General features: G+C 35.6%; 1 protein-coding gene and 1 long non-coding RNA gene across 4 annotated transcripts in view; one reads left to right on the forward strand and one right to left on the reverse strand.

The window, feature by feature from the left end:
* The window catches only part of LOC106082004 (LIM domain transcription factor LMO4-B), a 144,715-nt gene that overhangs the window by 82,388 nt on the left and 38,600 nt on the right, over positions 1-23,727 (forward strand). Inside the window, exon 1 of one of the 3 annotated variants that reach the window (XM_059367609.1) lies at positions 18,303-18,391. The exons of 1 other annotated variant lie outside the window; for it this stretch is intronic. In XM_059367609.1, the coding sequence (XP_059223592.1) occupies positions 18,350-18,391 (42 nt within the window). In that variant the 5' untranslated portion in view covers positions 18,303-18,349. Of the gene's footprint in view, positions 1-18,302; positions 18,392-21,935; positions 22,033-23,727 lie in introns of those variants that run through there. One more of the 3 variants, XM_059367608.1, reaches the window with a different exon arrangement.
* LOC106082006 (uncharacterized) lies at positions 15,136-18,098 on the reverse strand. The gene is made up of 3 exons (XR_001220440.2): positions 17,922-18,098; positions 17,625-17,730; positions 15,136-15,570 (listed from the first exon to the last, which is right to left on the reverse strand). It is a non-coding gene; the product is annotated as an uncharacterized LOC106082006 (long non-coding RNA).

Genomic DNA, 23,727 nt, shown 5'->3' on the forward strand with positions numbered 1-23,727 from the left:
ATTACAAATAGAGCATATACGACTAATGTTATTTCGGTAGATAGATCCGTTTAAAGGCAAAATATCTCCTCTGGCTCGTATAATGCATGATATTTGACTTAGTTTAAAACTGTTGTTGCAGTATATTGGTCCTACTTCATAATTAAGGTATTTGTAGATTCTGTGAGCACTCTCACGGGCTTTGGTCATGTGATCCCTTAGGCTACGCATTTTTATTCCTTCAATAAGTTGATAGCATGCATTATTCCATGTTTCCTTGCTTTCGCCAATATCAGCACTTTGGATTTGGTATTTTGATAGCATTAAATTTAAATCATTGTACCAAGAAATATTTCTTTCTATAACTTTCAGAGAAAGTTTATTTGGCAATCGATGCCCTTGCATTTCAAATATCACTTTTTGCAAGTACTTTAAGTGCATTGAATAAGTGTACACATATCCTTCCTCGTAGCTTGTTTCCAAAGCCAATAAGTAATTGGGCGTATTTTCTGGTAGCTTCAGTATACGTTTAATAAAATATCTGTATAATTTTTCCACGTCCTCAAAATAAGCATTTCCCCATATTTGTGAACCATAACTCTGGATCGCTCTACAAACTGACAGAAACATTTTCCACTTAGCAGTTAGTGAAATATTCGGTTTTCCTGTGAAATCCTTCCATGTTACATTCAGACAAATTTTGGATGCATTATTTTTATTCTCAATATGTTTAGCGAAAGAAAGCTTTGGTGTCAAAGTTATGCCAAGGTACTGATATTCATTTACAACCCTCAGACTTTCTCCCTTATATTTCCATGTTTCAACGTCAGCAATTCTCCCTCCTTTTCTGAATACCATCACTTCTGACTTGTCTTTGTTTACTTCCATTCCCCAGAGATCACAATACTCTGCCAGATTGTTTATCATTTTTTGTAGTATATCTTTATCATCTGGTATTAAAACAATATCATCTGCATACATCAAAAGACGGACATTCAAATTGTCTATGTATAGACCACCTCCTAAAGCATCGTGCAGATCATTTAAATAAAGGGCAAAGAGTAAGGGCGATAGCAGGCAACCTTGTTTCACTCCACATTTTGTTTCAAAATATCCAGACAACTCCTTACCGTTCCATATCGTTGATTTTGTATTCTTATATACTTTAGCAATAAAATCCACAATTTTTGATGAGAGCCCTATTGTGTGCATTTTGTATATAAGTTGCTGTCTTGGAACCCTGTCGAACGCTGCTTTGAAGTCGACAAAAAATGAGTAAACTTTTTTTCTTTCAGCAAGCTTTAGATTTATAATTGACACTAGGTTAAAAACATTGTCAATTGTCGAATATCCTTTTCTAAAACCAGCTTGAAACTCATTTAACACCTGCAGTCTATTCGTCCACTCAGTTATTCTGTTATTTATCATGCCCAACAAAAGCTTTGCTATGCAGTTCATAAAACTTATTCCTCTATAATTTCCGACTGCATTAATATCACCTTTTTTATGTATGGGGAATATAACGCTGGTACGGAAAGTATCGAAGTCTTGGCTACCATTGAAAATTTTTGTATAAGTTTGACATAAAGCTGAGAGAAAGTCATCCGTAGCATTGATAAAAAACTCGTATGGAATACCGTCTTCACCTGGGGCCTTCCTTTCCTTTAACTTACTCAGCTGCTCCCTTATTTCTTCTAAAGTAAAGTCACTGTCTAGAAGAACTTCCTCCAAAAGTGGTGGGGCAAAGTAGATAGGTTTCGAGTTATCAGTAGGGTTGAGTAGAATTTCAAAATAATTCTTTAATGTTTCGGCAGTTATTTCGCATCCAATCGGATTTTCATGTTGTCTAATTTCCTTTGCTAATGCCCACCATGTTTTACTATCGCTAACCGTGTCCAATCTTCTGGTTAGATTTATATTGTACTCGCATTGTTTTCGCTTACAAATGAGATGATATTCCTTTCTTTGCACACTATAGGCTTTTCTGTCTTGTATCAGATCTGTAGATCTATATATATTTAGCAACCTCATAGATTTCTCTCTTGCCCGAAAACATTCAGTGTCGAACCATTTGTTTTTGTACTCTACTTTCCTGCTTATTGTACTTTTAGGGTAAGAGCTTGAAATGAGGCTTATAAAATCTGCTAAACATGCGTAGTCGGATAATACAGTGGTTACATTTGCATTTAGTTTTTGCTGATAAGTTGCTTTATTGGTATTTTTCCAGTATAATCTCGGCAATTGGTGCAATTTTTCAGTGTCTGACTTTAAATCGTTATTACATTCCAATTTTAATGTTATGGGCCAGTGATCCGACCACACTTGATTTTCAACATTAAAGTTACTAACATTAAAGTTACTAACAAATTTCCTTCTGCATCCCCTGTGATTCTTCCATTAAGAATTATTAGCCCGTTATTGTTGCAAAACTCAACATACTTTCTTCCGCATGAGTTTACAGTTTTATCCTTCGATCTCCTTATTTTGCTGCATGCGATGAATTCTTCTACTGACTCTTCCCAAATTTGCTGTTCTTCTCCAATTCTGGCATTGTGGTCGCCTATAACAATTTTTGGCAAATTTGACATTTCCACAGCCTCTTTTAAACTCCCGAAGTCTTGCATCCAGTTTGCTCCTCTTAGATACACAGGAACTATTTCAAAAGTCATCTGATTTAGCCGACATTGTATAATATCTATACCTCCAATTTGAATCAACTTATGTCTGAATCCGACAGATTGTAAATCTTTTCTTATGCCACAAACGTGCCCACCTATTGCTCTTCCCCTATTACTGATTCTAGTAGCGGCTTTCCAATACAACAAATAATTTTTAAATCTACTTTCATATTTACTTTTTTGACTCTCTTCAACATGTGTCTCTAGCAGGATAAATACATGAAAATCCTCTAAATATTTAAAAAAATCGTGGTGAAGATATTTTCCTCCCAGCCCATGTACATTATATGATACTAAATTCAAAATAAATTTCTTGTTTTCAATTGGCTTTCTATCTATGGTGCTATTCGTTTTACATTTATCATAGTCTATTAGTTTTTTGAATTATATTTACTCCATAAGTTATTATAATCTAAGAGTATATTTTGAGCTACAACACCATATTCCTCTGCAAGGACTTCCTTGCCTTTTCGTTGACCACACATCAGCTCATCATTTCCCGTCCAGAAGAAGATCTTTCCACCAACTACTAGTTGGTCTCCACGAATTCCAATTTTCTTGCTCTTGTCAACTTGCAGAATTTCCTTCTTCAGCTGCATCATAATCTTTTTCCTTTCTAGCCGAATTCCGCACAAATCTCTTTCCACAAATATTGTGGATCCAGCAAGGTGCTTCGTGTTTTTGAATATATCGGCTATCATTTTTCCAGATTTAAGCTCTATCAGAACCGTCATTTTGTCATTGGCCTGTTTCAATTTTTTGACATATTCTATCTCCACATCCATGTTAATTTTTAATTTATTCCTGAAAAAATCTTTTACCGCTCCGTATAGAGAATTTTTGAGTGGTAACCCTCTCACGATGATATTTTTCCTTCTTGATTGTACATCAAGTCTCTCTAATTTTCGTTCATTGGCATCATTGATTTCTTTCAAGAGTTTAATTTCCGCCTTCATTGTTTTATTTTCCTCCGATAAACGTGTGACCTCCTCCTTTACTCCCTCAATGTTATTTTTTATTTCCATAATGTCAGATTTGGTTGGTAAGTTAGCAATTTTTTTATCTAGTAACATTGACATCGTATCGTTCATTAATTTCATTAAGGCTGCTGTGGACATATTTCCTACCGTAGCAATTTCCGGAGATGTTTCTGCGAGTTTACGCTTTGCTTTTTGTTCATCGACTCCCACTGTGCCAGTAGGAGTATTTTTACTATGAGCAGGGGCCTCCCACATATTTGTTATTGTCTTGTGGTTGGTAAACTGTTCAAGACTCGACAAACTAGATTTAAGGTATATTTTTAGGCGCTTCCGTATGCTTCTTCTTTGTATCCAATCATCGGTGATAACACCCTACTAATGTTTTTTGAACTGATACGGCAGCTATATCCACTTTACCATTATTTGGCAGAAAGAAATAACAGCTGTGACTGCTACACCTGATTGTTGATACTCCTTTTACAATTGAGTGATTTGTTTTGTGTTTAGCTTTCCAGTTAAATTGTGCATAATTTAGAGTTTTTAAAATGAATTTTCTTCAAAAAACTCCAATCAACTGATCGAGTCACTGACCTGAGATGAATCGCAGTCAGCAAAGCCCAATACTCGTCACAGTTTAAGATGAAATAAGGACGACTTCCACTGGTAAGCCAAGCAGTTTCTGGAGCTCGATAAAAAACACGTCTTCTCCCGGCAAAAATACTCAAACGTTTCCAACCAGACTATGTGCGAAGTTCAAATTCTGTATCTTTATTTATTTTTCTATGCTTAAAGCTGAATATTCTGTTCAGTATTTCGAGCGGAATGCTGTCTCCATATAAAAAAAAAACGTCGGCGAAACATTGGCTGAAAACCGGCGGGAAAAGTAGTACTCTGTTTAAAGTGAGGAAAATGACAAAAAACTATTATAGTGGCAACACTTGAAACTATTGCCAGCATCATTTTAGTTTGTTTTGTTGGTTTCGATGGTTGCTTTTTCTTTATATATTTGAGAAAAAATATGTAAAACAGAGAAAATAATAAGTGCAGATAAAGAAACGTATTTTGGTATGAGAAAAAATACATTTGATTGCTGTCGAATTCCGCTCGCGAAATAATTTAAAATTTCAGCGGCTATTCCAAAAGCAGAATAGAATACCAACTCTAAGTCTCTATCAAATTGCAAATTGCTAATTTTGCCCATGAACATTCCACTAAGGAACAGGGGCAAACTTCTCACATATCAATGAGTGCCGTCCGATTCAAGTTTAAGCTCAATGATAAGGGGCCTCCTTTTTATAGCCGAGTCCGAACGGCGAGCCGCAGTGCGACACCTCTTTGGAGATAAGTTTTACATGGCATAGTACCTCACAAATGTTGTTAGCATTAGGAGGGGAAAACCACCTTTGCAATGTTAACGAAAAATATTTGCTGTCTTAGCTAAAAATAAGCATTGTTCTCGGAGTAAGTAAAAAAAAAGCAAAAAATCACAACGAGTGAACGAATAGACGCAAAGTAATGGGGCGTTACCATGGAATGTTTTACTTTCATAGTTTAGCTGTTGATTTGGTTGACTCATCAGAACGCTAAGAACTCTTCAGAAAATATATTCGGTGAAAATTTCCCCCTCATTAATGCAGGAGACATTTGTGATATATTACATTCAGCCATTTAAGACTTTTCTAAGAAGAAGTGTCGTTAGGGTAAAACTTTAATCGGACTGCAATCTTTGATATGAGAGAATCATATATCTGCTATTCCTCAATGGAAGGTTAATGCTCCCCGTGACAAAAGCGACAGCCAAAAATTCAAAGTTACATAAAGGGTAAAAGCACTAACTAGAAATGGCTTTTTTCGTTTGGCACTAGGTGGTACCATTTCGAGGTTTTGTGCCCCAGTATAGTGATTTTCGCTAATCTGAAAAGCGAAAATCACTATACTGGCATCCTTGGTCTCAATGCTCACTAATGGAAATATTGTGCGATGGTACAAATGTTAAGGGTGTCCAAAATAAATGCGCAATGAAAAAGAATAGAGCCAAAGATAAAAAAAATGAATCTAAAAATAATAAATTTTCCAACTTTTTTAGGAAACATTTTCTTCGATGAAAGACATTAAGGATTTTTTATTTTAAGTGGTAGGTTGTTTATAAATCCTTAACTTTGGGTCTTGTTATTAAAGAGAAAAATCTAAAATGCAGACAAAAATATCGTCAAATGAAAAGTAATTAAATTGATCTTAGGACAAGAAAACAATGTACCTTATTTTAAGATGCAAAATAGCCTTACAGACAGGGACGTCTTTAAATGTTAAGGTTAAGGTAAAGATGCAAAGTTTGAAAAAGATGTTTTCAAAAAATAATCTGTGAATAAAAATAAGAATCATTAGCAATCGAAATTTGAAACGGATGGTCGTGTTCTTAAGAAATTAAATATAAATATCATGCCTTTATTTTAAAGTTTTGGTTCTTTGGCTCGTTTTTATTGCTAAAATCTAAAATTTTGGGCCTCTAATTTTGAAAAAGGCTGCCATCGAAAAACCCTCATCAGTTTGCTTCTTAATCATACTCACTAATTGAGCGTAACAGTATCAATATTAATTTGTGAATTTCATAATGAACTCACAAGTCGACTTGGCTGTTGTTGGCCATTCATTGCACACTTCTTTGCTCACTCACTCACTTGTTGTTGCTTTTGAATATGCTCAACACAAAATAATGCTTAATTAAATGCAATTTATTAATAAACAATTGTTTAATATTTATTGCTATTTCAAATTAATGAAATAATGAAGAAAACTCGAACGTAATCGTTTAGACAGCACACGAATGCATACACTGTTACTGTCAGTTGTTCAAATATGGGTGTGGAGAGGAAGAGAGCGAGAAAAGACGACAGACTCTGCCGCTGCCGAAGTGAAACCAATAAACAATCACACCAACAACAGATCAACCGATTTGACTTGGCCACCAGACCATATTGTATATTGTGCACCCATACGTGTATGTACATAAATATCTCATAATTATTTCTGTTTGATTATCAATTTAAACACAATGCGACAATAGCAGCAAAATTGTCGATGCGAATACGAACAGCGGGCATTTTTAAGTGTGGTGTCTCGTTCTCTCTACCTCTCCCCAATTGTGTTGTCCATAGGGCCGCCTGTCTGTCGGCCTGTCTACTTATTTGCGGCTACCAGTTGCAATTAAGCATCTTAATATTTTATTTTTATTATTTGTCGGTTTTTTATGTTTGTTTTCTTGCTGGCTATTTATTTTTAAATAAGGAAAATATAATTATAATAATCTCAATTAATATATTAATGACATTTTGTTTATGGTCTTTTGGTTTTTTTGATTTAATTAAAATTTGTACACAAACAGTAGCACACTGCACCCTGCCAAGCCCCCTTAGGGGGACTGGGTGTTAATGACATTACTTTTTAGTGAATCTTTTAAAATGTCAATCGACATGAGATAATCCCAACGTGTACAAAAATAAACTACGAATTTATGAATGGTTGCTCGTGTCTTCAGGCTTCTTACCCGCCAGCTTTTAAGTTAGTTTGATTTATTTACAAACCAAAGTATTTCGCCATCAGTCTACCCCAAAACGCATGTCGCCCTTTGATTCACTCTCTCTCTCTCTCTTTCTAAATCGAATCTTTCAGTGAACATTCATCGATATATGGATGGGTTGGCGATCATCAGTGATCAACAGCCACTTAATGCTGGGTGTGAAAAGTAAATTAATGGCCTTAGTTACGTGCTGTTGGCACAGCTACAAACAAAATGACACATTTTCATGTTCTAAAAGACAGGCTGGCAGTCAGTACACAAGGACAGAGGCGGCGCTAAAATAATTTTTCGACAACGACACTGACAAGATTATGTTTGCCATTAGATTGGTTTCTCATAGAAAAGGCATATTGTAATGGAAAGAAAGAGGTTATTGTAAACCCTCTACCATAGGATAGGCCCATACTTATTTCGGCACTCCGTTTGTAACCCATCGAAATATTGATCTGTGACCCAACAAAGTATATATATATATATATATATATATATATATATATATATATATATATATATATATATATATATATATATATATATATATATATATATATATATATATATATATATATATATATATATATATATATATATATATATATATATATATATATATATATATATATATATATATATATATATATATATATATATATATATATATATATATATATATATATATATATATATATATATATATATATATATATATATATATATATATATATATATATATATATATATATATATATATATATATATATATATATATATATATATATATATATATATATATATATATATATACATATATATATATTTATATATATATATATATATATACATATATGTATATATATATATATAGTTTGCACAAAATCATTCATTGGTGACTTTTTGCTACACTCGTGAACGCTGAACTCACACGACGTTGTATTTCAAGACTATTGTAAAGCGAGGCGAGACACTGAAGATAGAGTGAAACGAAAAATACTTTGAGTAGATAATTTTGAAAAACAACCAGCATTCAGTGCTTGGGAGTATTTTTATCTTGAATTCATCGCTACTACAATGAGATATGAAAGCTGCACACTGAGTCATATGAAAGCATCTCGATGTCATTTTCAAAAGATGAACTGATCACACAAATCGTTTGCACATTTTTTGTTTTCTAACGCGTGTGTGTGCTTACCCATTCTTTTGCCAAATCAACCACGTTGCCTTTGTACGAATTTCCCACTACGAAAGCAGACGACAAGCCAAATACTTTATCTGAAAATGTACCCGAATACATGCATTCACTGAAATCTGAATCAATTTCTCTTTTTGCTGAAGGGTCCTTATTTTTTGTTCCATTCACTCATCGTGTTGTCTAGGTTTCTGTTTTACTCAGTTCTCAATAGTCTCAAACAATGTTGTAAACTTAAACGGAGAGTACAGTTTTTAAAATACTCTATGGCTGTTAGTATGTCTTGAAAGCAGAAATGAATGGCCTTGCGCAGGCCTTTGATATATATTCTTGATCGTCTTGACATTCTACGTCGATTTAGCCATGTCCGTCCGTCTGTCGAAAGCACGCTAATTTTTGAAGTAATAAAGCTAGGCGCTTGAAATTTTGTAAAAATACTTCCTATGTGTATAGGGTCATATTAGTTCATGTCATATTGGGTCATATTGGTTCATGTTTTGATATTACCGATCGTGGATCTTGACTTCTTGAGACTCTATCCGATTTGGCTGAAATTTTGTATGACGTGGCTTGTTATGACCTCTAACAACTGTGTTATGCATGGTTCAAATCGGTTCATAATTTGATATAGCTGCCATATATACCGATCTCGGATTTTGACTTCTTGAGACTCTAGAGTGCGCAATTACTATCCGATTTGGCTGAAATTTTGCATGAAGTCTTTTGTATTTACTTTTAACAACTGTGTCAAGAATGATCCAAATCGGTTCATAATATGATATAGCTTCCGTATTGCATTAGATCTTTTGTTTTGACTTCCAACAAATGTGCCAAGTATGGTCCAAATCGGTTCATAACAAGATATAAATCCAATATACACCGATCTTCGAATTTTATTTCTTGAGCCTAAAGAGGGCGTATTTCTTATCCAATTTTGCTGAAATTTTTTTACAACAACATCTCGTATAACTTTCAACATGCGTGCCTAATATGGTCTGAATCTGAAAATTCGGCCAATGACTTCTACCGTGGTCTTCAACATCCAAACCAAATGTGAAATATTTTTTGAAAAATATAAATTTATAAATTGAATTTGAAGAGTGCACTCATAGAAAAATGTATGCTGAAAATCGCAAACACTGTCAGCTGAATATTAGTAGTTAATTTTGATGCTATTGTAGCAGAAGTTCTGCTATTACAGCAATAGTTCTCCAATTCCGGAGCAGCCTGCTGCTGAAAAGTCTGTTGTTAACTGAAAATGACTGCTGCTTGGTTATGAAGGGGATGTTAGAAGAAAAAATAAAATACAAAGGTAAATGTGTGTCTCAGTGGGTGTTTATAATCACCACTGATACTTTCCATAACTTTTTTTCTTCTGTGGCGAGCTCAGCCACAATTAGAAATGTATACCAAGGGATGGGTCAGGTAGCTTTTTTATAGTAATATTCGAAAAATTAAAAACATCTCTTACAACAAAATTAAAAAAAAAAATGCCTAAAGTTAGCAAAACAAGTAACGGGCAAACATAAAAATTTCATAATTTTTTTTTTATCAGCAGATTTTAGTACTTAAAACAGCAAATTTTGTTAGCTGATTTAGCTGACCGAAATGTTTGCTAATACAGCACCCTTATGTTTGCTGAAACAGCAGTAATATCTGCTTTCCCATTTTCAGCAGACAAAAACTGCTGTTTTAGCAAATATTTGTTCTGTTTTGAATAACAAATTTGGTTGAGTGCATTATTAGTCATACAATGCTAAATTGGTAAAATTTGGGTTTATATTTTTTCTGTGTGACACAAAGTGTTACCAATTCACATGACCACATTTTTTGGTGTGAAACATTTTTTTGCAATTGCAAATTTTCCCATGAACATTCTATTAAGGAACAGGGGCAAAATTCTCACATATCAATGAGTGCTGTCCGATTCAAGTTTTAAGCTCAATGATAAAGGACCTCCATTTTATAGCCCAGTACAAACGGCGTGCCGCAGTACGACACCTCTTTGTGGAGAAGTTTTTTACATGGCTGCCATACCAAATGGTACAGTGCCTCCCAAATGTCGCCAGCATTAGGAGGGGATAACCATCGCTGAAAAATTTCAGGATGTTCTCGCCAGGATTCGAACCCTGGCATCATAGGCGGACAAGCTAACCTCTGCGCTACGGTGGCCTGCATTGTTATTGATTCAAACGACCACATTTGAGGAAGTTGTCCATTCACTTTTGCTCGATATGACCAATTTTTGCCTTGACAATAGCTCTGAGTCGGTCAAAAAACGAGTTGCATGCTGGACGAATGTAATCTGTTGGTATTTTGGCATTCATACTGCCATATTTTTTTAGTCCTTATCTGCTCTCTAAAATGGTCCAAATAGAAAACTCCATCGGATTGACATCTCGCGAATTGGACAGCCACGGTGTGGACGAAATGAAGTGCGGCACATGATTTTTTCTTATTTACACGACCTGTATATGACGGTGGCAAGAAATGTTTGGGTGCCCACGGCTCCAAACCAGCTCCCAACATGTTTTCCCTATAACAAGTCGCATTTACTTTGACGCTTTTAATATAAAAAACTAATTTCTACTTTCAAAGCATTAATTAAAATTTTCGTTAAGGTAAAATAAGCCCAGCTATTCACCTGTGTGTACGACATTTGTCTCAATTATTAGTCTCTTAAACTTTCGGTTCTTTACAGTCTTGCCCATTATTTCTTAGTTAAATCTCATATTAAATAATCTACTTTCTCTGTGCTCTTGGCTGCAAGTCAATATCCACAATCGTATTGACATTTACATTTCACGTAAACATTGACCAAGAGAACCAAGCAAAACGAAAACCAAGAAAAAAATGCGCAAAGAATTCAATTAATAACAACAAGCCATGTAAACAAGGCAAGTACATACTTGTGTACTCACTCTTGGAGTACGTACGTACATCTTTGTATGTTCAACAATCATTAGAAATGTTGTCGCTATTATTAATAATATTATTGTTGCTGCTGTCATTGTTGTTGGTGCTGTTAATGCTACAAATATGCTCCACATAAAGACATAATTGCCAATTGTCAAGTTTGCGCGTTGTATGTGTGTGTATTTTTTTTTCATTTCCTCGTCTTTCCCTATGTTTCGTGTGTGTACGCAGCAACAACAGCAAATACAAAAGGTACAACGGCAAAAGCAAACACATGCTAAATGAAATAAATACTGAAAAGCTATACAATTTATCTAAAGTGGATACCTTTGTCACACACGGTAAGTGGGGAAGGGGGAACCAGAGAGAGAGATAGTGGAGGCAAGGAAATCCAACTCCTTTCATAACAGTTGTTTCTATGTGAAAATACCTTCGAACAGCAGCACCACCAAATGCAACCGACCGTTCTGTGATCTGTACGTAGGTAGGCTGCAAATGCTTGCCCCAAAAGCGACTAAACTAAATGCCGAATGAATGTGGATCACCACCACGGAGTGAACAGTGAGTGTCAATACAGACAGCATTGAGTTGGCATTCTTGAGGTTCTCCCCACCAGTTTGAGTGTGTACGAGCGCAACGATTGTGTGACAGCGTTTATAACATTTTTAGCTTCATTAACGTACCAATTGTTGCCCTTATTTCGTTAAATGGAGTTTTTTGCTGTTATTTGTTGCTTTAAGTTTGCTCCGTTCATTTCATGTCTAAATCGAATGTCAGCAAATAAAAAGTAAACGCAAAAGGGGATGGATAAAGTATGCCGACGAACAGCAACATGTGCGTAAGTTTTTTTGCACTTTGTATTGAGGCATAGCGCCCAGGCCTCTTGGACTTTGGGATCTCATTGCTGGTGCTGATTACCAATGTGACTGTATTGCCTGTTGTTGTTGCTGCTGCCTATCCATCCTTCTCGAGTAGCAATAATTGGCTTCAATGAGTTTCGTAATTGTTTTCGGTTTAATGATGTCTTGCATTTCATTTAATCATTTTGATGATGCTGTGTTCTGGTTCCTTTTTTTTCTTGTTGTGTCTCTCCTCACGGTGTAGCACTAGAGTTAAGATCGTTTTTGTAGAGGCAAGTTTGTATAGTTTTGGTATGGTAATAGGCAACCCTATTTTGAGTTTACTAAAACTAAATGGATTAAAATGAATTAAAATAAGCTAAGCATTCAAAAAAGTCAATGTTTCGCTTTGATTTCTTACAGGAATTAACATGTTTTAGTAAAAGAGTAAGAAACTTTACAGTTGCTCTCTCTCTCTTTGCTATTCAAACAGACTGATTTACACACAACAGCTGATGAAGACTATGCAGCAAAGATTTTGGGAATTATACAATATAGTCAAACTGCTTGATCTTAATTTTTAGTAAGTCGCACATAGAACGTTCATACGTGTGTAAAACTACCACTTTTTACTTGCGGTATGATGTTTACACCTTGAAAATTTTCCGTCAAATAAAAAATTGTCCTTTAAAATTGGTGTAAAGGATACCAAAAGATAAAGAAAATTTGTAGTTGTATATTTCAACAAATTAATTTTCTATTTACGAAGGAACAAAAAAAGGAATTGGTCAAAATACTGCATTCGACATGCCAACTTACATGAATCTAATCTATGTCACTTTAACGATATTAAGAAGACCAATTTGCTACGCAGTTTCACTCCCACTCTGGACGAATTTCAGTAAAATGTGTTTAATTTTCTGAAAGTAACTTATGTTAAAAGTGCACACAAGACCCACAAGGTAGAAAATGTGTATTGGCGAGAGAGTGTAAATAAAAAATTTAACAAAGTTAAGCTCACAAGTATCCGCAATCGACTTATTACGATCGAGTTTGCATTTTTTTCATTATGGCATCCGTTATCGAATAATTCTATTCGAAACATCGAGTTTTTGCCCGAAGCAATTTACCTATCGTAATTACCAATTTGCGTCTATTTTCAAGAGATTAGGCAAAAAATAGGACATCGATTTATTTATTTTGAAAATTAAAAGGATGATTATAACATCTTCACAATTTTTGGTCCCTTAATTTGGACAAAACTTAACTAAGTGCTTAAGCCAAAATTGGCAATACAACTTAACTAAAATTTTTAATTGTGAAATTAAACGATCTTCGCCGTAACTGGCAAAAAAAAAATAAAATGAAAAAGATTCGGCAGATCGCGGCCGGGATTCAGGGTTGTCGATCATGGTTAATGTGGTATTTGTATCATAGAGGCGTTTTCGCAATAAATACGATACAAATGCAATATACCAACGTATGGCCCTTGATGCCATCACACCTAATATGGCTGAAAAGTCTTTTAACCAAAGACGAAACACGTCCCATAGTGGTTGGTGTGTGTTACGATCTCTCGTTTTCCTTTTCAATTTGCAAAGTAAAATATCCGATCATTGAGCTTTCGAAAGAGAAACAAACGAAAATTGTGTTATTTGACAACAAAAATTAATGCACCATTTTTTTCAAGGAAAAGCTTCTAACTTTACCAAATTGTACTTTGACTGTAGTTGTCTTTGTGCCTGCCAAAAACCCAAATATTGAAGAAGCACCGTTGACTGTGCTAGAGGCAACGTAATCCACATTTTTGGTTCTCTTTCATATAAAAGAGCAATTTATTATTTAAAAACATTAACACATATTAAAAAAAAAAACAATGGCATATTGTTTAAAAGCAGTTTTTAATAATTTTTACTAGTAATAACTTATATAAATAACCACTTTTTGCTTTGTTTACCTTTGTGATGGCAAAATATGCTCGGTGAATCGATTTTTCTTCCCTGAAATCGATAACTTCTTGCCAAATTACGATCGCAAGCCATGATACAATTTATGCTTAAGACTTGTACTTTATTCGCTTTTTCCGAAATTTTTCGCCAATTATTTTTTCTAAATAATAGTTTTTAAAGCAAAAAACTCGCTGATTTTATTCAGTGGGACATTCCCTCAATAATATTAATAAAATTGTTATTTTATTATTTGTTATTTTCGTAATGTTTCAAAAAAGTAATCACGGAAAAAAGGGGTTTCACCGGTAAAAAACGAACATAGTACCAGCCATTTCGGAACGGAATTAGTTTTCGAACAAAAACTCGAGCGATAATGGCTGTCAGAATTAAGCCCCAGGTGTGAGTGCCGAATAACTTGTTTATAGCTATGAGGTCAAATGTTGTATGAGACGTATATTTTATGGAAACAGCTGTTTTATTTACATCATATATACGCCTATTTGTTTACTTCATGCTAGACCATTATAGCAATGCCACTTATAGAGATATTAATAGTTCTTATTCTTTGAAAATTCCTTTACCGCCACTGTTCATACTAACCTCGCTATGCCATTAGTGTGCCTGATGTTGTTAATTAAGTGAGCGCGAGTCGCAAAAAAAAAGTCATACGATGATGATACACATTTGGATGGATAGATCGTGTTGGGCTCAATGGCAAGCTAGCAGTCTGGTCGGCTGCCTGACTGGCTAAGTTGATAGATAGATGCCTTTTAGTGGCTGTTCCTTAATTTCTTCCCATCAAAGTAACAAGAATATTATTACTGAAAACTAACACCACTTGTCGTGACCATTTAAGCCATTTCACAGAGATATAACAATTTTCACATGTTTGTTAGTTGTTTTTTGTATCTCATAAGCCACAAGACATGCCAAAAGACCATGCCGTTTGCTCTTTGCTTTACTCTGGAAATAAGAGAACAACATAATTGCGGCTTTTATGCCATCATTAAAATTTATTAAACAAAAAAACGAGTACAATTTTTGTTGTGGTCTTGTTTTATTCTCCTTATTTATTTTTACATTTGGTGTTCTTTGGTGGTTCATTTCGTTTGTTGCTTTCTCCCCTGTAAGTTCAATGATGGTTTTGGATTTTCTCAAAAATTCATTATCGGCACGAGTTGTTTTCCAAAGATGAGTTGAGTGGAGGTTGAGAGTGAGTGTATGTGCATGTGCATGTGTGTGTGTTGTTGGTACAGAAATATATTTTGCTAATTGTTTTCCTTTTTCTCTGCTCGGTCTCTTTGAGTTGGCATTTGTTAAGAGGCATTTTATTTAATCCATAATATCTGACCATTTGGTTTGCCCACTTGTTGTTGTTGTTGTTTTTGGTTTTTACAATGCAAGCCATACAATTAACCAGTCAGTGAGTCCCTCATTAGCTATTAATGGTTTAACCTGACATACAACTACAACACATTCGTTCACACCACCATGTAGTTGAAAAGGCCCCATGTTTTATGAGAGTGGATGGATGACGAGCAGAAAAGGTAAAAAATGATTGTTGAGCAACAAAGTCAAACATTCCATGGTTTTAAAACAATTATCGATACCATAAAGGAAATAATTAATTTGTTAGAAAACAATAACAACAGCAACAATAAGACAACAAAGGCTTGTGGTATTGCCTTGTGGAACTGGAAACACAAATTAGTCTGTGCCTCACTAATAACTGTTAGAGCAAATATACCGTTAAAGCAAACATAAAAATGTTTAGTGTTGCCACATAAACATATAAAGTAAAGTATTGCCAGACTTAGAGTGGGATTTTCATCTTTAGTGCCAAGGAATTTTAATGAAATATCAAAAAATATATTATCTAATTAAAATCTAAGTTCTTTACAAGTTTGGTCTTTGTTTAAATGTCATGCTGCTCTTTTTATACCCTCCACCATAAGATGGGGGGTATACTAATTTCGTCATTCTGTTTGTAACTACTCGAAATATTCCTCTGAGACCCCATAAAGTATATATATTCTTGATCGTCGTGAAATTTTATGTCGATCTAGCCATGTCCGTCCGTCTGTCCGTCCGTCCGTCCGTCCGTCCGTCCGTCCGTCCGTCTGTCTGTCGAAAGCACGCTAACTTCCGAAGGAGTAAAGCTAGCCGCTTGAAATTTTGCACAAATACTTCTTATTAGTGTAGGTCGGTTGGTATTGTAAATGGGCCATATCGGTCCATGTTTCGATATAGCTGCCATATAAACCGATCTTGGGTCTTGACTTCTTGAGCCTCTAGAGACCGCAATTCTTATCCGATTGGAATGAAATTTTGCACGACGTGTTTTGTTATGATATCCAACAATTGTGCCAAGTATGGTTCAAATCGGTCTTTAACCTGATATAGCTGCCATATAAACCGATCTTGGGTCTTGACTTCTTGAGCCTCTAGAGAGCGCAATTCTTATCCGATTGGAATGAAATTTTGCACGACGTGTTTTGTTATGATATCCAACAACTGTGCCAAGTATAGTTCAAATCGGTCCATAACCTGATATAGCTGCCATATAAACCGATCTTGGGTCTTGACTTCTTGAGCCTCTAGCGTGCGCAATTCTTTCCCGATCAGAATGAGTTTTTGCACGACGTGTTTTGTTATGATATCCAACAACTGTGCCAAGTATGGTTCAAATCGGTCCATAACCTGATATAGCTGCCATATAAACCGATCTCGGGTCTTGACTTCTTGAGCCTCTAGAGTGCGCAATTCTTATCCGATTTGAATGAATTTTTGCACGAAGTATTTCGTTATGATATCCAACAACTGTGCCAAGTATGGTTGAAATCGGTCCATAACCTGATATTGCTGTCATATAAACAGATCTGGGGATTTGACTTCTTGAGCTTCTAGAGGGCGCAATTCCTATCCGATTTGGCTAAAATTTTGCATGACGTATTTTATTTTTACTTTCAACAACTATGTCAAAACAGGTTCAAATCGGTTCATAACCTGATATAGCTACCATATAAACCGATCTGGGATCTTGACTTCTTGACCCCTAGAGGTCGCAATTATTATCCGATATGCCTGAAATTTTATACGATGGATCCTCTCATGACCATCAACAAACGTGTTTATTATGGTCTGAATCGGTCTATAGCCCGATACAGATCCCATGTAAATCGTTCTCTCTATTTTACTTCGTGAGCCCCAATGGGCGCAATTCTTATACGAATTGGCTGAAATTTTACACAGGTCTCCAACATATAATTTAATTGTGGTCCGAACCGGACCATATCTTGATATCGTTTTAATAGCAGAGCAACTCTTTTCTTATATCCTTTTTTGCCTAAGAAGAGATGCCGGGAAAAGAACTCGACAAATGCGATCCATGGTGGAGGGTATATAAGATTCGGCCCGGCCGAACTTAGCACGCTTTTACTTGTTCTTTTTCATTGCCTCTCACATCGTTAGTTGTCGTTATTTGGGGTTGCACTCATAAATCATAGTTGATCGATTTTACCTTATATGAGCGAAAAATCCTTATGGTGAAATGACCTGAATACCACCAGACCACCACCGGATATCAAATTCATAGGCACCCATTACCAAGCCACTGCAGCACTGCACTGAAAAAAACAAAGCACAGGCAATTACAATTACAGTTAGTCACTCAATAAGTCAAACTGTTCGTTCTCCTCATCCATCGTTTGATCAACGAGAGCCAATGACTGAGACGAACGAACGAATGAACTGTCTGTCGAACGCCAGACCGACTACGGCGATATGGCGGCGTGGTAAAAAAAAGTTTCGAATTTACCACAAAAATTGTTATGCTGCCGTCATTCAATTGCCATTTATCCGTTTTGTTAATTGCTCATTATTGCAAATATTGTTCCCCAACAACAACAACACCATTCATGAGCAAACGAGCAACAGCAAACAGTAGCAAAATTGTTTTATGATTTACTCCGAGACCCATCAACAGGCGCATGAAAGATTGGTGGTTGTTGGCTGTTTGGTGGCAGGCCGTCGACAAAATACTATTATTGCCGCCGTGCTGCTCAGCAGCCGGCAACTGGTGCTGCTGATACTGCTGCTGCTTTTGGCATTATTATCGTTGAAATCTGTCAAAATCGCGTTTGTTCAATTATAAATCTGCTGACAATTACCACACACAACTGAACCACCGTCATCATTGTCGTAGTTAGTCCATAATGCCACCACAATACAACATACCAGCACACTATGGACGTGTGTATATCGGCGGTAGCAATTCCAGACGATAGAGTGAGTGCTGCTGCACAATCAATGAACACAAATAACTAAAACGAATGTCAACGAGCGCTTGCACAGAGAGTGCCAATAGATAGACAGACCAACAGGCGGAAGGACAGACTGCAGGAGGGACGGACAGACAGACAAAAATAAGCAGCACAAAGCATTGAAAAAATGATCACATGAATAGTGAGAAGTTTGAGGTTGCCTTTTTTAATATTGTTCATCGATTCGCTAATGGTATTTAAAACGAGTTTCGGCCTTTGACAATGAAGTTTGGAGTGTTAAATTGAAAATAATTGAAATTTATGTTAATTAATTGTTTAAATTGTCAAAATTTATTTACTGTGAAGAGTTTGCACGATTACGATGGTTGTCCAAATACCTATGATCTAGGATGTCGGAAAGGAATTGTTCGATGACTGTGGTTTTTTTTATAGTGGGAAGTTGTTGTTTTGTTAGACTCTCAGGAAGAGGGAAAAACAATTGTGACTTCATTAGCTACCATAGAAATTCAGCATTCTTAAATACTGAAAGCTAAAGGCAAGGATTTGCAGTTCTCGATCTCCCAGTTTAAACAATAAGCGAATATTTAATTTCTGTTTACTCAGACTATGTTTATCTCAAGGCCTAGGGCTCAAAATGGATTGACATAGTGGTGCAATTTCTTTCCAAACGACCACATTTTATTTTGCGAAATTGTTCTTTATTGATTCAAATGACAAAAATGTGTGGAAGTAATCTGAATATTAGAATCCATTCACAATTGCTTGATATGACAACCTCTTGTCTGCCGCTGTTTTGGCCTATTCCCGTTCAATGTTTCAAATTCTCGTACTGTTTAGTAAATACGATCATTTTAGGAGTTAACGAATTGCTCAATTGGAAAATTTTTCTCCAGAGAATACGATGTTCGAAAATTAATCGCGTTCGTGTAAGCGCAGCTGCTTGTTTGCTCATGCGAGTGTTACTTTTTTTTACCTATGTGTAAGATCGTGAGCCTCACGGAACTTTTATGGCTTTTATCTTTTCAAATCGTTAGGCCTTCGATTACCACAACGTCGAGTCTTCCCTCACCGAACCATTTCAGGTGTTTTTGCAGTTTGTTTTTGGACCACCACCATGGCGGTTGGTGGTGGTTCCACCGTAGCGCAAAGGATAGCATGTACTCCTATGACGCTGGGCACCAGGGTTCGAGTCCTGGCGAGAACATCAGAAAAAATTTTCGACGGTGGTTTCTCTCCTCCTAATGCTTGCGACATTTGCGAGGTACCATGTAAAAACTTCTCACTAAAGAGGTGGCGCTCTGCGGCACGTCGTTCGGACTCGTCACTAAAAAGTAAGTACCTTATCGTTGAGCTTAAACTTGAATCGGACAGCTCTAACATGTGAGAAATTTAACCCTAGAATGTTAATTTTTCCATGGTGAATGGCAACGCTACCAATATCATTAAAACGATTTATGGTGCGATGCACAATCACTTTGAAGTGTTCAAGTTCGCCAACAATGGCCAGTTGTGGTTTTCCAGACAAAAATATCGCAATTACAATATTAAACTTGGATTTCATCAAGGAAAGGAAGTAACTTTTTAAATAAATTAGGAAGCATATGTTTTTGTCGGTTCTTGTATACAATATAATGAGCTGTTATTAAATCAAATATCATGTAGCTGTCATTTCTAGATTTGCAGATAAATGTAATACAAAAAAGTGGTGAATCTATTAAGAAGTTTTTTTTCTATTAAGTATACTTTTTGGGACTTACATTTTTTTGGCGGTGATTGGATGACATAATTGGCTGAGAATATCTTGTATTAACTAATTTAACATTGACTTTACAAGATGAATCAAAACACTTGTCTTTGGCCTGAGATGGTTTCATGTTCATATGTGATTTTAGCCTTTATATTTCTTATAGAAAAAGGAAAAAATTAAATTGTAATACCGGTATTCGCAAACTTAATGAGCCATTGATATAGGTTTAATAGACAGATTGCCTTTACAGAATTGTCAAATTAACCTATTTTAGGGCTTCATTACGTTTTTTGAATACATCCGTTAATCTGAAACTGCACTATAAACAAATCACCCACATACAAAATTTCTAAAATTATTTCTTTTACTTTCGTACTATGTAAAGTTGCTCTTCCACTCTCCTTTTGTGGTTGGCAGTTTTATTCTGCATTCAAACAGTACACCAACTTGAGAGTTTTCCTACTTTACAGGAGCGTTTGTGATGGGAGTGCATAGTTGTTGTCTTTCATGCATAATTCTGTCATGTTTTTGACAGTTTTGTTTACGCATATTTAACAAATCGTTTTAGAAATACGATTTCCTTTTTGTCTAGTCATTTCAGTTGTTGCTGTTGTTGTTCCTGCCAATGTTGCCATCAGTGTTTTTGTGTTTGTTACGTGGTCTGCCACAAACAAACGTAATGAACATGTTCAAAACAAACATTACAATTGAATGCGTTTCCGTTTAACATAATTACATACATACATATACATCCATTTAAAGCGATTCGTTTGAAGGCAAGTTGAGATGTTTCTGGCTTTTTAATTGGCAAGAGGATATTGTACAATAATTACCATTCTAATGGCGATCATAAAATTGTTTTGCATCCTGCAACAGATGTATCAGAGTGAATATGTTATGGCTGATAGAGCATAGCTTTAGAGAAAGTTTGGAAATGAGGAATGAACTGTGAAATGAATGAATTTTTATCAAATGACATTGGCTTATTATAAGACTTAAATAATTAACATTTAAAGACTGAAAGAAGCAGATGAGGCGGTGTAAAGTTTCCTTAAAAAAGATGACGTATAAAACAAATTTTTTTTTGTTTACTAAATAGGGATGGGGAAAGCAATCAGGTGAATTATTTTTTGACACTATTTGTCATTGTAATTTTAACTTTATTACGTTTTCTCCCTTTAGCCTAGAACTGAGCTCGACTTTTCGCCCAAACAACTGTCAAAATGCATTATAAAAAAACTGGTGACGAAGAAAAAGCGATCACATTGCGTAAAAGTGGTACTAACTTCTAGAACAAAATAGTAGCGACATGTCGCTGCTTCATTTCGCTTCAATTAATTAGAAATGTAATTAAATTCTCACGAACTGGGTCACAAACAACTCTGATTCATTGTAGTTGCTTTTGTTATGTTCTCCAATAGAATGCGGCATATTTCGCAACAAGAAATAGACAATTGTCGTGCGAGTGAACTTAGTACTAAGCTTTATGTGGGATTTTCACCACTCTTTGTGTGTGAGAGTGAGCAACATTTTAAAAGTTTTGTAATTGAAATTTGCACTTCCCAACAGTAGTTTTTTAAAAACCAAATAAATGTTGTTCTTAATCTCTTGCAATTTTTTACTGGAATAGTGTCCGAACTTACCTAATATTTGATGTTTATATAATTTGACATTAAATGTGACACTATCTTTCTTACTAATTAACTCTTTTTTTACCTTTCTCTCTTTTTAGGTAAGTCCTATGGTCATGTGTATCACAAAATACAAAATAGACATCATCAGTTGAATGAATACTTCGCCTTTACGTTTGTAACACCTTGAAATATTAACCTGAGTCCCTACGAAGATCATTTATGCTTGATCGGCACGATGTTATAAGTCGTACGTCTTTCGAATGTGTAAGTCTAATTGCTGGAATTAAATTGTAAGCTGGGCAAATCAATGTTTATATCAGGTGAATAAGGTTAAGCCAAGCGATCAGCCGACATGCATTTTTTTTCTTTGGCAGTACTTGACATTGAGGATGTCAACTTGTTCCGTTTTTACATTAATTCTTGGTTTAAATTTTCTCCTATTTGATGACATTTTCAATCGACAGATTTGACATCGTTAATGATGTTCATGGGGCCTATCCACTTTATGTTTTGCAAGTGACCTAACCTTCTATTAGTGAATCCTGTGTTAAGATATTGCATTTACTAAGCACCAGGAGGTCGCATTTCTTATCCAAATGAAATTTTGTATGAAGAAATCAGCTTTTTTCCCCAACAACCACGCTAAATACAGTTTAAAGCGGTCCATAACTTGATATTGCCCCCTTTAAAATCCAATCCCCAATTTATCTTTTTGAGCACATGCAGTACGGAATTATTATCCCATTTGCCAGGATCTGTGCAAAAAAACTCCTGGTGCCATTGGCCCCATCCACAAAATATGAACGCCACTTGCTCCAGATAGCACAACAAATTTCTATGTCAAAGCTACTCCATTGAAGGCCAAAAAATAATAATGTCCAGTATCTTTAGATTTCTCTGGCAAATAAATTTCACAAAAAATGTAAACTCCCACTGCTTACTTTGTTAAACATTAATGTGAAATTGTTTACACATTAACAAACAAACAACATCACATATCGGCACACTTGCTATGTAGCCCCATCCATTTATTGAGCCACCCATCCATATAAACACTTCAACACTTCGCAAATCCAATAAAATCAAAACATTTGCAATAGCAGCAGACATACCACCAAACAAGCCAAGTCAACCCATTGGAGAATTTGAGGGTGGAGCCGCAGCAGCGGCTGCAGCCACCAGCGAACAGGATTTGGAGAATGTGTACCAAAAACGGAAAGCAAACAGTTTTCTATTATGTATGTTACCTACTACACATCGTAGGCATACCTACTGACTTATCCCCATGGATGGATGGTGGATGGAGTAGTATGTAGTGTGCAAAAGTAATAAAGTTGTAAAAGGCACCATATGTGTACAATGTCATTGTTGATTTGAAGAGCGTTAACATTTACACGCCGTTTTGTTTTTCGTACTCCACGTCTTCCTCTTCTTCCTTTTTTGCCATACTTTTGTCTAAAGCATTGTAAGCTTCATGTGCTGCTGTCGAAGCTTTCTAAACAATTGACGTTTGGCTGTCAATTGCACAGGCAAACACGTACGGAACACTTAAACAACCATAAATACCAATCAACACCATAAGTTGAACATGATGACTATTGTTGAGAAAAATGCCAACATTCAAAAAGCCCAGAATAACTTTGCACGGCGACAGCGGCAACGGCATGTGTATAAGGCTTTGGAGTGGTATTGCCAGTGTACTCTGCTGCCTGCCTCACCTACTTGTGGCCATAAGAATTGTTATGGAATTATTGAGCATTTATTGAGAGCACCTCATCAACCAATGGGCATGGCGGAAGGAACAAACGAATAAATGATTGTGATTTACTTGCCTTTAGCAGAAGTGCACTACGAGTATGGCAGCATCCGACAATTATTCTGGCATGAAAAAAAAACAACGATAATAAATCCCGTTAAATGCTCACTCAATGATGGTGATGAAGATGGCTTGTAGATCAC

This window comes from Stomoxys calcitrans, chromosome 4 (assembly GCF_963082655.1).
Source record: "Stomoxys calcitrans chromosome 4, idStoCalc2.1, whole genome shotgun sequence".
Lineage (NCBI taxonomy): Eukaryota > Metazoa > Arthropoda > Insecta > Diptera > Muscidae > Stomoxys > Stomoxys calcitrans.